General features: G+C 42.0%; 2 protein-coding genes across 5 annotated transcripts in view; both read left to right on the top strand.

Moving 5' to 3' along the window:
• MAP2K6 (mitogen-activated protein kinase kinase 6) overlaps nucleotides 1–13,347 on the top strand; it is a 106,556-nt gene extending 93,209 nt beyond the window's left edge. For all 4 annotated transcript variants that reach the window (XM_006732060.3, XM_031026723.2, XM_081804638.1 and 1 more), the window contains 2 exons: nucleotides 6,086–6,131; nucleotides 12,541–13,347. In XM_006732060.3, coding sequence (XP_006732123.1) covers nucleotides 6,086–6,131; nucleotides 12,541–12,618 — 124 coding nt within the window. In that variant the 3' untranslated portion in view covers nucleotides 12,619–13,347. The remainder of the gene's footprint in view (nucleotides 1–6,085; nucleotides 6,132–12,540) is intronic.
• The window catches only part of LOC115940510 (ATP-binding cassette sub-family A member 10-like), a 587,693-nt gene that overhangs the window by 244,708 nt on the left and 328,449 nt on the right, over nucleotides 1–14,536 (top strand). The window lies entirely within an intron of this gene.

The raw sequence follows: 14,536 nt of genomic DNA, 5'->3' as shown, positions 1-14,536 counted from the left end.
AAACCTTGAGAAGTAATGCTTTCTAATTTTAACGTATGCACACGTATGTGGACAATCCAGATACTTTATTATTGCTCTTTGTATGGCTACCACCCTGTGCCTACGCTCCACCTTCCAGAACACTGCCAACATCTTCAGAGACCTCAGAGGCCTCTCTGTTCCCCTCTTGTTTTCTGTCAGTTTTCGTCCCAGCTACCAAGGTTCATTAACTTAAAAACTTTGAGCCATAGATATTTTCTAGCTTTCCTGAAACCATTAATTCTGTTAATTGCTATTAATTCTGTGTCATTTTACTCATAATCATGCCAGCCAGTCTGGCTTGTTTATGGGATTTACCAAAATATATATTTATATATATATATTTGTACTTATATATTATATATATTATATATATAACAATAGAAACAAAACTCAAATCATCTAAACTTTGAAGTTTTCCAAGAATAATTATTCAAACTTTCTGTGTTGTAGTTCCTGTAGAATCTGACATTTAAGAGTATCCACTGTGTAAAATAGTGAGTCGTTTTTGTTGGTAGGAGAATTGGAAAGAAGAAGAGGAGCATTAATTCTGAATTTATCAGCATTCTTAATGATCCTCTCTTGGATTTTTTTTTTTAAGAGTACAAGCTCTCCTATTTCAGATGGCAGATCAATAATAGCTTTTTGCCTCCCATAAATTACCAATATATATATTTTTTGATACCCCCTTACTATGAACTGTGTTTTAAAGTCCACTGAGTTGGAAAAGTTGTCTAATGCTTCAAAAACACAGTGCTGATTTTTTTTTTTTTTAAAGATTTTATTTATTTATTTGAGAGAGAGAGAGCATGAGAGGGGGGAGGGTCAGAGGGAGAAGCAGACTCCCCGCCGAGCAGGGAGCCCGATGCGGGACTCGATCCCGGGACTCCAGGATCATGACCTGAGCCGAAGACAGTTGCCCAACGAACTGAGCCACCCAGGCGCCCAGCAGTGCTGATTTTTTTAAAAAGGATCTTGACAGAAGCGATTTCATTTTTCCTGTGTACTAGCTTACCAATGCACACCTACTTCCAGGAGCAAGGTAGTTATTTCGCTTGTTTTATTACTGATGGTTTTAAGTTTGATCTGGAGCTGAGTGGATGGCAAGGGTGCAAAAGTGACCACCTAAGAACACCCTCTTCTATTTCTTGATGAAGAAAAGGCTCTCTTTTATCGCTGTTCCTCCATTTTTCCCATGTACGCAGCCAGATTTGAGATACCCGTTCATGAGAGGACCCTTTTTGGAGTGACCTCCACGTGTTCTTTGAATTTTCATGGCATAGTCAGGCTCTGATCCTTCAAGACTTCTCAGAAAGCCCCTATTTTTGTGGTTAAGTGGGGAAAGGGGAATACAGATTTGGAAAGTGAAAGATGAATCCTGAATTTCAAGATAGGTACATGGGTGGTTTTATCTCCTACCTCTGTCTTTGGGCGGAGTGTCGAACTAAAAGAGAAAGGTTGCGTTATCCACAGCCTTAGTCATCTGTCAGAGGATTTGTGACCTTTCCTGGGATGCATGCTAAGTAAGCGTTTGATGACCCCCCTCCCTCCCGGTGCTGCTCCACACTGCACGGCCTTATCCAGGGAGTCCACTTGGCTTTCAGTCTCCTCTGATCACTGTTTGTGAGTTGACTGTAATCCTGATCTGTTGGGGGGGAGTAGAAAGCACCAGCAGGCTCTCACTCTCATACCCAAAGTTACCTCTAGAGTGCGGAGCCCCAGCTGATGTGTTCTTTCGTAGTAGCTTCAGAGAGACAGCGTCCTCGGGGTGGGGTGGGAGGATGGGGGGTGGGTAGGAGAGGAAAGCAAGTTAAGGCATTTATGCCTTATGGACTTTAAAGAAAAACCAATGATATCCTACCAACCCTTCCCTTCTGTATTTATTTTGAAATAGGACTACGGAATGAGATTTCCTCCTCTTTTTTTTGTTTTCTTATCACAGGGGTTTTGAAGTGTTCCTAGACTAGGTGGTGCTGTCCATAAAGGCCTTGTTTTGGGATTCATAATTGAGAAGTCTTGTAGAAAAGCCTTACATTCTAGTCCAATAGAAGATGAACAAAGGAGTATCTAAACAGGAAAAAGGGAATCGTGGCAGGCTTATGCTTCTCTCTAGAACCTCTTCCTGTAGGTTCACAGGCTTGGTGCCTGAAGGAAGTCTCTGGAAACCCAACTACTGTGTGCCCAAACAGCCTGATTTCTTTTTTGCTTTTCCTTCAGGCCTATTTGAGAGGCTCAGTGCCCAGCTGACCAGCCTGATGGCACGTTGGAGTGTGTTGGAGTCCCCTTAGACGTTGATACTGACTCAGAGGAACAAACATAATACAGAGACAATCAAATACAGTTCTCGACTTGTTCAGGAAGGAGAGTAAACAGAGGCACTGGATGTTTATTTAGCTTATGACAAATGTATGGGCTTGAGAGGCGCAACGTGTTTTTATTCTGTGGATGCACCAAATAGCCCGTCTTGGAAGCCATCAGGGGGAATTCAAATAGGCAGAAATCCTCTGGTCAGCACAAACTTCAAGCTAGCAATTCTCAAGACAGCATGAAGCTGTTTTTTAGTGTCAGCTACGGTCAGAAGCGTGTGTTGTGGCATTTGGAAGAGGAATTAGAGCAGTTAGCTAATTGCATGCTTGAAAATGACAAGCCACTTGAAAATTCAAAAGTCTGACTCCAATCCAAAAAGAAATTGGTGTAGCTTTGAACTCCACGGTTGTTATTTTATCCTGAATTTCAAGCACTTCCTATCAAACATGGAAAATTTGCTTTCCACCCCCCCCAACCTTATCCTGAGTATTTTGTTATTCTTAGCCGATGTTTTGAAGTGTTCTCAATTTAAAAAGATGGAGAGAATGGGCTTTATCAGTTATATTAATTCAGTAAACAGCCTTGGATTGCTGTGTAAGTATTTTCCATGAATGCTCTGCAGCAGTGCTTGTGGTAAATTTTGAGCCTTCTAATCAGAGGCCGTAAGTGAAGAAAGCCTATCGGCCAGCAAGCCCTGAGGTTTCAGGAATTCGAAACATTTTCTGATGCATCAACTTGGGGTGCTTTCCCCACATTTTCTTTATACAGACAAAAAAAAAAAAGAACTCCAGAGAGATTTTCTTAAACTGTTCCAGAAGTGAAAAGATAAGCTATCCTGACTTAAAATGATCTCTCCTTATAAAAAGGAAGTGCTTACATTCCTCAACCTGATGAGACGAGAGTCTTCTTTCATTATCGACTAAATAGAAGTTCAAAAATCAGCAAACATCACAAAGATCTCTGGTTGGTAAAAGAGGCCAGTGTGCTAATGTCTGAGGAAGAAGCCTCTTTTCCTGTCATCCCCTTGGTTTGGTCGCTGACCAGTGGAAGCTAGTAATGGAAGGGTGGGTTATGGTCCTCAAGGAGAATGAATGTTAGTGGAGTCGATGCTCAGCCCTGGTCCGAGGACTCCCTAAGGCGCCCGTCTAAGTAGAGACACCTGAAATCAAGCACGTAACTAGTGAGTGTGGATTTAAGGTGGCGTCTATGTTTTTCATGATTGCTTCTAGCAAGTTAAATTGTTCAGATTATGGAGAAGACTTTCTGGTTTTTGACTGGCTTTGAACAATAGCTGAAAACTCAGGGCTTTTGTACGTTAGCCTGCTTGTTTTCTTCACCAAAGTCTGTGTGCGAGTCAGCATTACTCCTGGGATCACATTTCTTCTTCCCTGTTTCCTTCTAGGTGAACTAGCTCTTGAACTTAGAAAGAAAACTTCTGCTTCCCAGGGTTCAGGGAGAGAGAGCTGGTAGTGTTGATTGAGAATGTGCGCAAATGACAGACGAGTCAGCGGGAGGTGCTTCTAAGTGAATTTCATTTCCGAGCAGGGCATAGAAGGCAGCAGTGAGGAGGAATACCCTCGTCCACGTGGCCCAAGGGGTTTGCAGCCTCAGCACTCATAACTTTTGGGACTGGATCATTCTTTGTTGTGGGCAACTGTGCTGTGTGTTATAGGATGTTTAGCAATATCCCAAGCCTCCCCCTAGGAGATGCCGGTAGGCACCTCCGGGTATATCAACAAGCAAAGATACCTCCAGACATTGCCAGATATCACCCGGAGGGCAAGATCACCTGCAGTTGAGAACCATCAAAAAAGCCTTATAGAATCTCAGGCCATAGTTATGTGCAGAGTCCTAAGTGGGACTTCCAAGATCTCATTCATTTCACTCAAGCACACCTTCCCATTATCAATCTGACTTTGACAGTTGATAATTCCTCTTTCTAATTCACTCTTATTTTTATCCTCAGTTGAGACGAAACTTTCTCTCATAGGTTGTCTGGTCACTGAGGTCACTAGGTCCTAGATCTGCCCTCAGTTCCAGGTTGAAAACTTCTCTCCTCACATCTACTGTACCCTGTCTCAGGTTCCCTGGCTTCTACCCACAGCATTGCCTGGAATAAACTGGTAGGCTGCTTTAAGTTGTTTCGGTTCAAAAGCTTTCTCTCTCTCTCTTTTTTTTTTTTTCATTTCATTTTGTTTTATACCACACTTTCTCAAAGCGTCTCAACTACTTCACTCTCTTATGGCTCCATACCTTGACCCCTCTCCTCATTATTATTAGCCCATGGGGGTGGAGCCGAGCTCATGCCACACATACTAGGTCTCATTTGCTCAAAAGGATCCATTGGCACAAATCCCAGCAACCCTAATGATCAGTCACATTTTGGTTTCTTCAATGCCAGGCTGCGTTCCTTTCCATCATGTGGGATTCAGTGGCCCGGTGGGCAGAGGGGTGTCTAGGTTGCCTTGCAAACCACAGTTTTCAGAACCATCCTTCTCTTCATTCTGTAACCTGGGCTTCCAACTCCCAATAAACCACTTATTTTCTTTTTTTCCATTTTAAGGCCACGGGTGGATACAGGGGTGGGCTGAGGATAGAGGTGAGGGGCTGGTCTCTTCTTTTTTTTTTTTTTTAAAGATTTTATTTATTTATTTGAGAGAGAGAATGAGACAGAGAGAGAGAACATGAGAGGGGGGAGAATCAGAGGGAGAAGCAGACTCCCTGCTGAGCAGGGAGTCCGATGCGGGACTCGATCCCGAGACTTCAGGATCATGACCTGAGCCGAAGGCAGTCGCTTAACCAACTGAGCCACCCAGGCGCCCCAAGGGCTGGTCTCTTCTTAATGCTCTTTTTTGACTGTTGCCTCTGGTATCAAACATCATTAAAACATTTGTGTATACAGATAGTTGGGTATACAGAATGGGAGCCACTCGACAGTAGCGTGTGACCACAAAGAATTTCTAAGAAGAATCGTTGCGAAGTCACTAGCTAAGTGTGCATTCTTTTTCATTAGCCAGGAGGTTGTAAACAAGTAGCATTACTTTAGACATTTTACCGGGATGTTGCTTCTATCTCAGGTGGGTTTGGTTAGGAGTCTATAAAAGCAGATTATACATTCAAGGGAATAGGAAGCAAGGAGAACCAGGTATCGAAGATAGTGAAGAGATAACATGTAATGTAAGAAACACCTGCCAATTTCTTTGCCAGTGGGGGTGGAAGAAAAACTGTTTGTTTTTTTTTTAAAGATTTTATTTATTTGACAGAGATAGCGAGAGAGGGAACACAAGCAGGGGGAGCAGGAGAGGGAGAAGCAGCCTTCTCGCCGAGCAGGGAGCCAGACGTGGGGCTCGATCCCAGGACCCTGGGATCATGACCTGAGCCGAAGGCAGACGCTTCACGACTGAGCCACCCAGGCTCCCTGAAAAATTGTTTTGAAGGAAAGTAGATACGTGTTTTGGAATGTGATGGCTGTAGATCAGAAAAACTAATTTGTATGTCATTGGCAAAGTATCAAAAGGAAAGTAAACACACACACACACACACATACACCACCCCTATGCTTCCTATGAAGATATACCTAGAGTGATTTAAAACATAATTTTATGTGTAACAGAAGAGGGGAGTCAGGATAGGAGATTCATGTATTCAATACATTTTAAAGCTGGTTATGTTTAGTCTCTGCAGATTCTGAAATCCTAGTCTGGTGAAAATACAGATTGAAATCCTAGATTTTAATGTGATTAATTTTTTTTTCTTTAAGCTTGAAGAAGAATTCCAAAGAACGGCCAACATATCCAGAACTTATGGTACGTATTGTTAGCGGTGTAAACCTGTCCAAACCAACAGCTAGTAAAAAGGTAAAGTGACTAAGACCTAAATTATAATCAAACAACTGTATCAGGAGAGCTGGTTCATTGAGACGTTGGTGACCGGAAGTGAATTCAAGCAAAAAAAGAGTGTGTTCTAAATCCTTCACGTGTCCTAAGTCCTTCTTTAGTATGACCGGGGGCAGGTCACCTTTCTTAGCAACTTTTTCCATTTTGGTAATCTTGTCATCATATGGACTAAATGATGCCGATAAAATTTACATTTTCTTTTTTTTTTAAGATTTTATTTATTTATTTGACAGAGAGATATAGTGAGAGAGGGAACACAAGAAGGGGGAGTGGGAGAGGGAGAAACAGGCTTCCTGCTGAGCAGGGAGCCCAACGTGGGGCTCAATCCCAGGACCCTGGGATCATGACCCGAGCTGAAGGCAGACACTTAATGACTGAGCCACCCAGGCGCCCCAAAATTTACATTTTCAGGTTCTCAAGATATCAAGAGTCATCAATTGCTAATATAAATGAGGGAAAGCAGGATTTAAAGGATTTCAGCAATGAGGAAAACACAGATATTTTTGATAAGATATTTAGGATTCTTTGGACAGGCTGCTTTTTGATGGGTGTTTAGGGAGGAAAGACTGTTTTCTCCTTTTGGTTTTCACGCTAGTGGAAAAAAGTAAGACCAAGCGTTATCAGTTTGAATTATATTAGCTCTGCATTCACAGCTTACTGTTTGTACTATCTCTGAAGAAAAAGTGAAAATAAGACCTCAGAAGAGTTGTTTTAAAATAGTTTCTCTTACATTGTTGTAACTACAATTTTAAGCTAATTCCAAATGATTCTTTAGTGTAGATGGCAGGGGCAAAACTTGGAAACTTTTATCGAAGTATATATTGAAACACATATTGGGGGGAAATATGATAAAGTTGTAACTACTTACTAATTTGCATTAACCATTCCTTAGATTTGTTTCAGTTATCAAGTTGTTTCTTTTTTTTTTTAAGATTTTATTTATTTGAGACAGAGAGAATGAGAGAGACAGAGAGCACATGAGAGGGGGGAGGGTCAGAGGGAAAAGCAGACTCCCTGCTGAGCAAGGAGCCCAACGTGGGACTTGATCCCAGGACTCCAGGATCATGACCTGAGCCGAAGGCAGTCGCCCAACCAACTGAGCCACCCAGGCACCCCAGTTATCAAGTTTTTAATTTTATCAGGGGAAGGAAGAGTTTTGTTCAGTAGAGATAAGAGCAGAGATTGACATTTATTCCTGGAGCACAGGTATTCAGCAGGCATTAAATGCTTGCTTCTGTCCCACCCCAAGACAAGTAGCGCTCAGTCTTTAAGACCCGCTTAAGGCAGGTCCTAGTCCTTCTAGGTTCCTGAGATCTTTTAACAAATGGTGTGGTGAGGTGGCTCTGACATGGAAAAAGTATTTATGTGACATATACTATCTACAAATAGATAATTGGCCATTTATATATCTTCTTTGGAAAAATGTCTTTTTTTTTTTTTTAAAGATTTTATTTATTTATTTGACAGAGAGAGACACAGCGAGAGAGGGAACACAAGCAAGGGGAGTGGGAGAGGGAGAAGCAGGCTTCCCGCCGAGCAGGGAGCCCGATGCGGGACTCGATCCCAGGACCCCGAGATCGTGACCTGAGCCGAAGGCAGTCGCTTAACTGACTGAGCCACCCAGGCGCCCAGAAAAATGTCTTTTGAGGTCCTTTGCCCATTTAAAAAAATGAGATTTTTTTTTTTTTTGCTCTTGAGTTGTATGAGTTTTTTAAAAATATATTTTGGATATTAACCCCTTATCAGATACGTGGTTTGCAAATATTTTCTCCCATTTTGTAGGTTGACATTTCATTTCATCGATCATCTCTTTAGCCGTGCAGAAGCTTTTTAGTTTGATGTAATCCCATTGATTTTTGCCAACAAGTACGTGAAGAGGTGCTTGTCATCACTAGTCATCAGGGAAATGCAAATCAAAACCACAATGAGATATCACCTCACACCTGTTAGAATGACCATCATCAAAAAGACAAGAGATAACAAGTGTTGGTGTGAATGTAGAGAAAAGAGAACCCTTGTGCACTTTTGTTGGGAGTGCAAATTGGTACAGACAGCATAGAAAACAGTATGGGGGTTCTTCAAAAAAATTAAAAATAGAAATACCATATGATCCAGCCATCCCACTTCTGGGTATATATCTGAAGGAGATGGAATCACTATCTTAAGGGGGTATCCACATCGGCATGTTCATGGCAGTGTTATTTATAATAGCAAAGACGTAGAAACGATGTAAGTGCCCATCAGTGCATGAATGGATAAAGAAAATGTGATACACACACATACACATACAATGGAATATTATTCAGCCATAAAAAAGAGAGAAAGCCTGCCTTTGGCGACACCATGGATAGAATGTGTATAGCATGGTGCTATAGTTAATAATAATGTATTGCATACTTGGAATTTGCTAGGAGAGTAGATCTTAAAGGTTCTTATTACAGAAGAAGAATGGTAAGCGTGTGAGGTGAAGGATGTGTTTGCTAACCTTATTGTGGTAATTATTTCGTAATACAGAAGTGTATCAAACAGTCACGTACACCTAAACTTACACAATGTTATATATCAAGTATATTTCAATAAAGCTGGAGAAAAGAAGAGAGAGTACAGCCTGGAGATTTCAAGCCAGGAAGAGTTACAGAAAGCTGATCTGTACAATAGGTGATAGTCACAGCCAATCACATGGATTTTCGGGTCTGTTGGTTAAGTTTTGATTTAAGTCTGAACCATTCTTCAATTGGGGGACTGTAAAGGAACACTGGGGAGAGTTTAGGATAGACAAGGTGGTCTCCTTGGGCTCCTAATTGTCCCCTTTGAAAAGGCATCCCCTGGGACTCAGCGTTCTGTTGGCTGTGTTTGATCAAGACCCACAGTTGAGGGAGAAAAGGCATAATGCTTGAGAAAATCTCAGCATACCACATGTTTGGGTTGAACATTTCCTCCTGAATGTGTGTGTGTGTGTGTGTATTTTTTTTACCTCCCTGATTATGTTTTTAATAGCCAGTCAGGGGCCTTTTAATCTCAGCTACCCTTTTTGGGTATGCTCATGTAACCCGCAGAGCATTTTAAAATTAATTTCACATCAAGTGCAATGGACATGGTCCTGCTGTAAACTTGCCTTGTTTGTCCCTATTTTCAGATAAAAGAGCATTTTCTATATATTTCTGGCTATTTAAAATGCAGAACATTTTTATTTCCTTCCAAGTGACCTCTAATCAGAGGTTTCAAAGGAACATACTTGAGAAAAAAAGTGCTGAGTTCTAGCTTAGTATACACGGGCAACTGATGTTGCATTCCACTTTCCAGTATGTTCTAATGCTGTGGTCTTTTACGGTCTACATATTAATGTTACAAAATCATGTGCATCCTCCTCCCCCCACTTCTTTTTACGACACTAGTCTGTGTGGTACTGGAAATGGACTTGCCTTCTAAGGCTATAACTGCTCTCTGCTTTCCTGTGGAATTGAGGTTTTTAAGTGGAAAATCTGAGTCCAAACTCTTTGACTTTAGCATTGGGAAAACTCTTGCTGAGAGACTATTGTTTAAATTGTAGGAGTTGGTGAAGAAAGGGGAAAAAAAAATCCTTTTTTCCAGGTGAAGGGCGGTATAATTAAGGCCCCAACCCAGATGTGTACCTCTTCTAGAAATCTCAACTGCTCCCCTCACCCCCAACTTGGATTGAGGGGTATACATGCTTTCACATCATCTCATTTGCTTGTTCTCTCAAACTCCCACTGGGGGACATGACTCAGTAGGATATGTTCCTCTAGAGTGGGGACCAGCCAACTTTTTCTGTAAAGGGTTAGATAGTAAATATTTTAGGCTTTGTGGGTGGCTATTCAACTCTCTTGTTTTGCTGTGAGAGAGCAGCCATATTCAATACGTAAACAGATGGTGTGGCTGTGTTCCAAAAACCTTTATTTCACAGATAGGCAGTGGGATAGACTTGGCCCCTGGACCATTGATTGTTGACCCGTGTCCCAGATGATAACCACCAGAAATGATAATCAGGTGATACAAGTGATTGCCCAGTGAGGTGATTATGTTCTTCAAATATCTGGGAAGTTCTAGATGGAATCACAGTGTCAAGCAAGGATGACTGAACCCCTAGAAAATCATAGTCTTAAGGGGTGATGTGTTGTGTAGAAGATATGGCGACCATTGGTACTTGGGGCTTGCCCTGATGTTCCTGGTGGTGTGTTCTTGGATCTCCATGTTTTCTCGAGGCACGACTGTTGGTAATGTCCTCCCTTCCTGTACCTGGCTCCTTTTTTGAGAAACCCAGCCTGGGGATGAATCCATGGTGCCTCATTTGATCGCCTCCCAGTTGTTGGCCTTGCTATTCTTAGTCCATTGCTTATAGAGGGGACTGGGTTCCCTCCCAACCTTTTACAGTCTCAAAACCCACACAAGAAGGCGACTCACACTTTCCATTTTGACACGCCTGCCTGCTCTCCCCTCCGCCCCCTGCCTTCTGCCTCTCACAGCATTTACCCAGAGAATAAACTGAAAGATGCCTGCAGATTTTTTCTGTAAAGACTTTAGATCAGGTTATTTGATTCATTCACAGACTAAGGCTACATTCACTGAGCTAAGAGCCAGAGCAGAACCAGAGGCAAGATGGGGCTGGCAGGCATCGAAAGTAGTCATTGAGACAATCTGAGGTTTGACATGTCCTGTTTTGATAGTAAAAACTTTTAAGTACATTTAAAGATCACCAGATGTCAAGAGGATGTGGGAAAGCTAATGAGCATGATGGTAAAGTACTTGGTAAGTGTGCTGTGTAAGAGCTTAGTAATCAGAAGTAACACTGCTGTTTATTTGTACAAGGAGCTCAGGGTGAAGGACCCGGCATCTTCAGTGAATACGGTGGGCATGAGTCTGTGAGCTAACACCCAAGCTGTATCTTCCAGATGGGCCAGAGCAGAAAGCCTCTTTATCATTTTTTTGAGTCACGACACTTACCAGTGACCACCTACCTTCATTTGGGTTTTATTTCTTTGTTCCTTTCCCATTTGCATTGTTTCCTAAAACTTCCACGGGTGGGCATTCAGTTCCCCACAGAGCTGACTCATGTAGCCCTGTGCTGTCAGGTCTAAAACAAATATAATTAGAAAACCTACAGCTAGGCAACATGAAGGTTATAAACTAACATCCCCAACGGCAGGGGGAAACGGAGTGAGTCATCTACATGTCTGCATGCAAAAACGTTCCTATTTAGCTGCTCAACCTAGTCGCTGAAATAATGCCACCAGACAATCAGGGAGGTGGCCGTGACTGGTGGTGGTGGGGGGGGGGGGCGGTACATGGCACTGGGTTCTATCAGAAGGAATCGTCCTTTTTGGTTTGTTGGTTTGATTCTGTTTCCACTGGGAGCACTGTGGTTCATCAGCTGATGTATCCTTTTAATTAGAGGTGTGAGGTTCCAGGGTGACAGCCGGGAACTTACCGTAACAAAATTGAACCTTTCGGGGAGGGTTGTACTGGTGCAGAGAAAAATGTTTCATTCTCTTCAGAACTGTTTTGGAATGTGTGGCCTCTTGGACCCACTATGCCTATTTCCCCAGCAAATTGCTAGCCCTGGCGTTTTTGTAAAGCTTGCTTAATCTGAAAGCTGTGTGAATAGAGACCATTTCTTTTCTTTTCTTTTTCTTTTTGCTTTTCAATCTTTAATCTCCAAGTTGAGTTTCCCTGCACATACCTAGAGTTTGGCAGTCGACATTATTTTCCAGATGGATCAACTCTTCATCAAGATAGACATAAGTATAACTCATGGCTGTCAATGTGGCTTAGAGAGTGGCTTTGTTAACTCTTTCAGTCCAAACTAGCTCTCCAGAGTCCGGGGAAAGCACTACGTTGCTCATTTGCTGTGCTACCCAGTTGGATTCTCATTCTACCATCCATTTCCTGAGAAATCGATGTGCGCAAATCTATGAAATTTCTCATTATTTTCCTGTATCAATCTAAAATTACTTTGTAGGGGACAGGGTTATGGGTAAATAAGAGTTTGGGCCATCTTTGCCCAAATCCTTGTATTTCACCACAGGTGGGATTTAGGTATCCTGATTACAGATTTATTTCATAAAGCAATAGATACTCTGTCATGGAAACAGATATCAACCTGGGAGGGGTACAATACAAGATAAAAGGTATCTTTAGAAGGCCCACATCACTGGATGTGTACTTGATTTGGGAAGAGGTAGGAAGAGTCCAGTTTAACCCTGATAGGGGTTATTTGAATCTGTTGACCAAACACATCTGTGAATCTCCTATATTGTCAGTGGCCAATATTAATACCATGTGTTTTTCTTTTCTTTCCCAGCAACATCCATTTTTCACCCTACACGAATCCAAAGCAACAGACGTGGCATCTTTTGTAAAACTGATTCTTGGAGACTAAGTACCGTGGACTCAGTCGGTTGGCCCTCCTGTGGATTGGTGGGTTTACAGGGTGAAGAGGTTCACAAAAGCGCCAATAGAAACTCATCTTTGAGATAATTTAATCCTGCCTCTCAGAAGGTTTTTTTTTTCTCTCCCCATTTTCTTTCTTTTTTTTTTTTCCCCTCCAAAGGGGGCCTTGGAATCTCTAGTATAGAATGAACTGTCTAGATGGATGAAATATGACAAAGGCTTAGGACTTAAAAGGGTGATTAAATATTTAATGAGGTGTCATATGAGTCCTTAAGCTTCTCAGACTTCTCTTGTTCTTTATGAAACGAATGCATTGGCCCTGGTCACAAGGTGCTACCATAGTGATGAAATTGTAAGTAGATCTGTAGTTTGTCCCACTTATTATTTTAATATTTATGTTTCAGCGCTTGGTTGCAAAGATGCTATTTTATGCAAGGAGGGAGATACAAAAGACAAGGTTGGGTTGGCAATATTTATAGGGCTTTTATTTTTTCAGTTCAATCGTGTCTGTGGTCCAGAAGAAATTATTTAATATGCATCTTTAAGAGTATTGTAACCTACCTGTTCCAGCTGTGGTGGCTACTTGCCACGTCCTCGGATTTCTGCTCAACTCCTGGGTCATAACCACAATATTTCAGGGGAAGTGGCGAGCCATCCCGGTCATACCCTTTTCCTAACTTTGGAAAACATAAAATCACTTTGATCTCAGAGTCACAAATTTGGTTCTCTTGGCATTTGTGGTATTAATGGAATGTGATTCGTAATGCGATTTTATATCACCTGTCTCTCCTCTGTGTGTGTGTGTGTGTGTGTATTTGATAAGTCACGAGCTCTGCCAAGTGGCTTCTGTGAACATCTCTATCTAGTAAAGAGGACGTGTGTCAATTCTGAGAGGAGATATCATGTCGAACCACACAGAGAATCGGTGCCTTCTTCTGCTTCTGCCCCTCCTTATGATATGTAAGCCCCAAGGATTGCCTTTGTGGCAATCCTTCACATACCCTTTTGCTTCCTTCTTCTTTTTTATTTCTTGTTCAATAAAAAAGCCTTACTATTAACGGGAGGGCTGCAATAGAAGACAATGAAAGTTCTTTGATAAGGTGAGGAGTTAATGGGGAGGGTTGAATTCGTTCCTTGGAATAGATTGCCAGATTTCCACAGGTTGAGGTGAGGCCACATTTTTCTCCAGCAGCACGCAGTAGCTCTTTTGGCTGGAGGAGGCTGGTGCCCTTGTGGGTCCCTGGCAGGTGGACAACACAACGAAAGCCCTTTCTCAGGGCTAAATATGCCCCTGCGTTCTCTAGATTCCTTGAGGAAAAAGGAGTGAAGTGATACAGGGAAATTGTAGACCGATAATAACAAAGAAACATTGCTTTTGGACATTGGGTTGATATAAGCCTTGGAGGACAAGGATGAAGAATTCACATTAAAAACGAAGAAGGGAACTCACTGTTTCTTTCTTTGCCTCAAGTTCACAGATATGGGACTTACTGCTCCCTAAAATCCTCCCCTCTTCCCCTTTTAGATTTTGAAGTGCTCTTTCTTATTTTTCTGTGTCCGTGTTTTCCCCTTGACCTCTGTTTTACTCATAGCAGTTGCTCCGAGTGAGTGTGGTACTTCCATACACTTCTTTGTATCCAGTTGATCAAATGTAGTTTCATCTTCTTGAAAGCTACCTCTGTCCTCATCTTTTTCCAGCCAGAAAAGGTGTGTTATCCTAATTACGGCCATTCACTCTCCCACCCACCTTCCTAAATCTGGCAGTTTCTCTCTTTGAGATCAAGAGAAAAAAAAAACAACACACACACACAACCGTATTCCTTCCTTCCTTCATCCATCTTATGAAAAAAAGCAAGTAGTAGAAAAAAATCGGAGGTCATTCCATGACAGTTTTTGGTGAAATACAT

Source organism: Leptonychotes weddellii, chromosome 15 (assembly GCF_054177405.1).
Source record: "Leptonychotes weddellii isolate Sample4059 chromosome 15, ASM5417740v2, whole genome shotgun sequence".
NCBI lineage: Eukaryota > Metazoa > Chordata > Mammalia > Carnivora > Phocidae > Leptonychotes > Leptonychotes weddellii.
The sequence above is the reverse complement of the archived record's forward strand: the minus strand, read 5'-3'. Positions and strand labels throughout refer to the sequence as shown.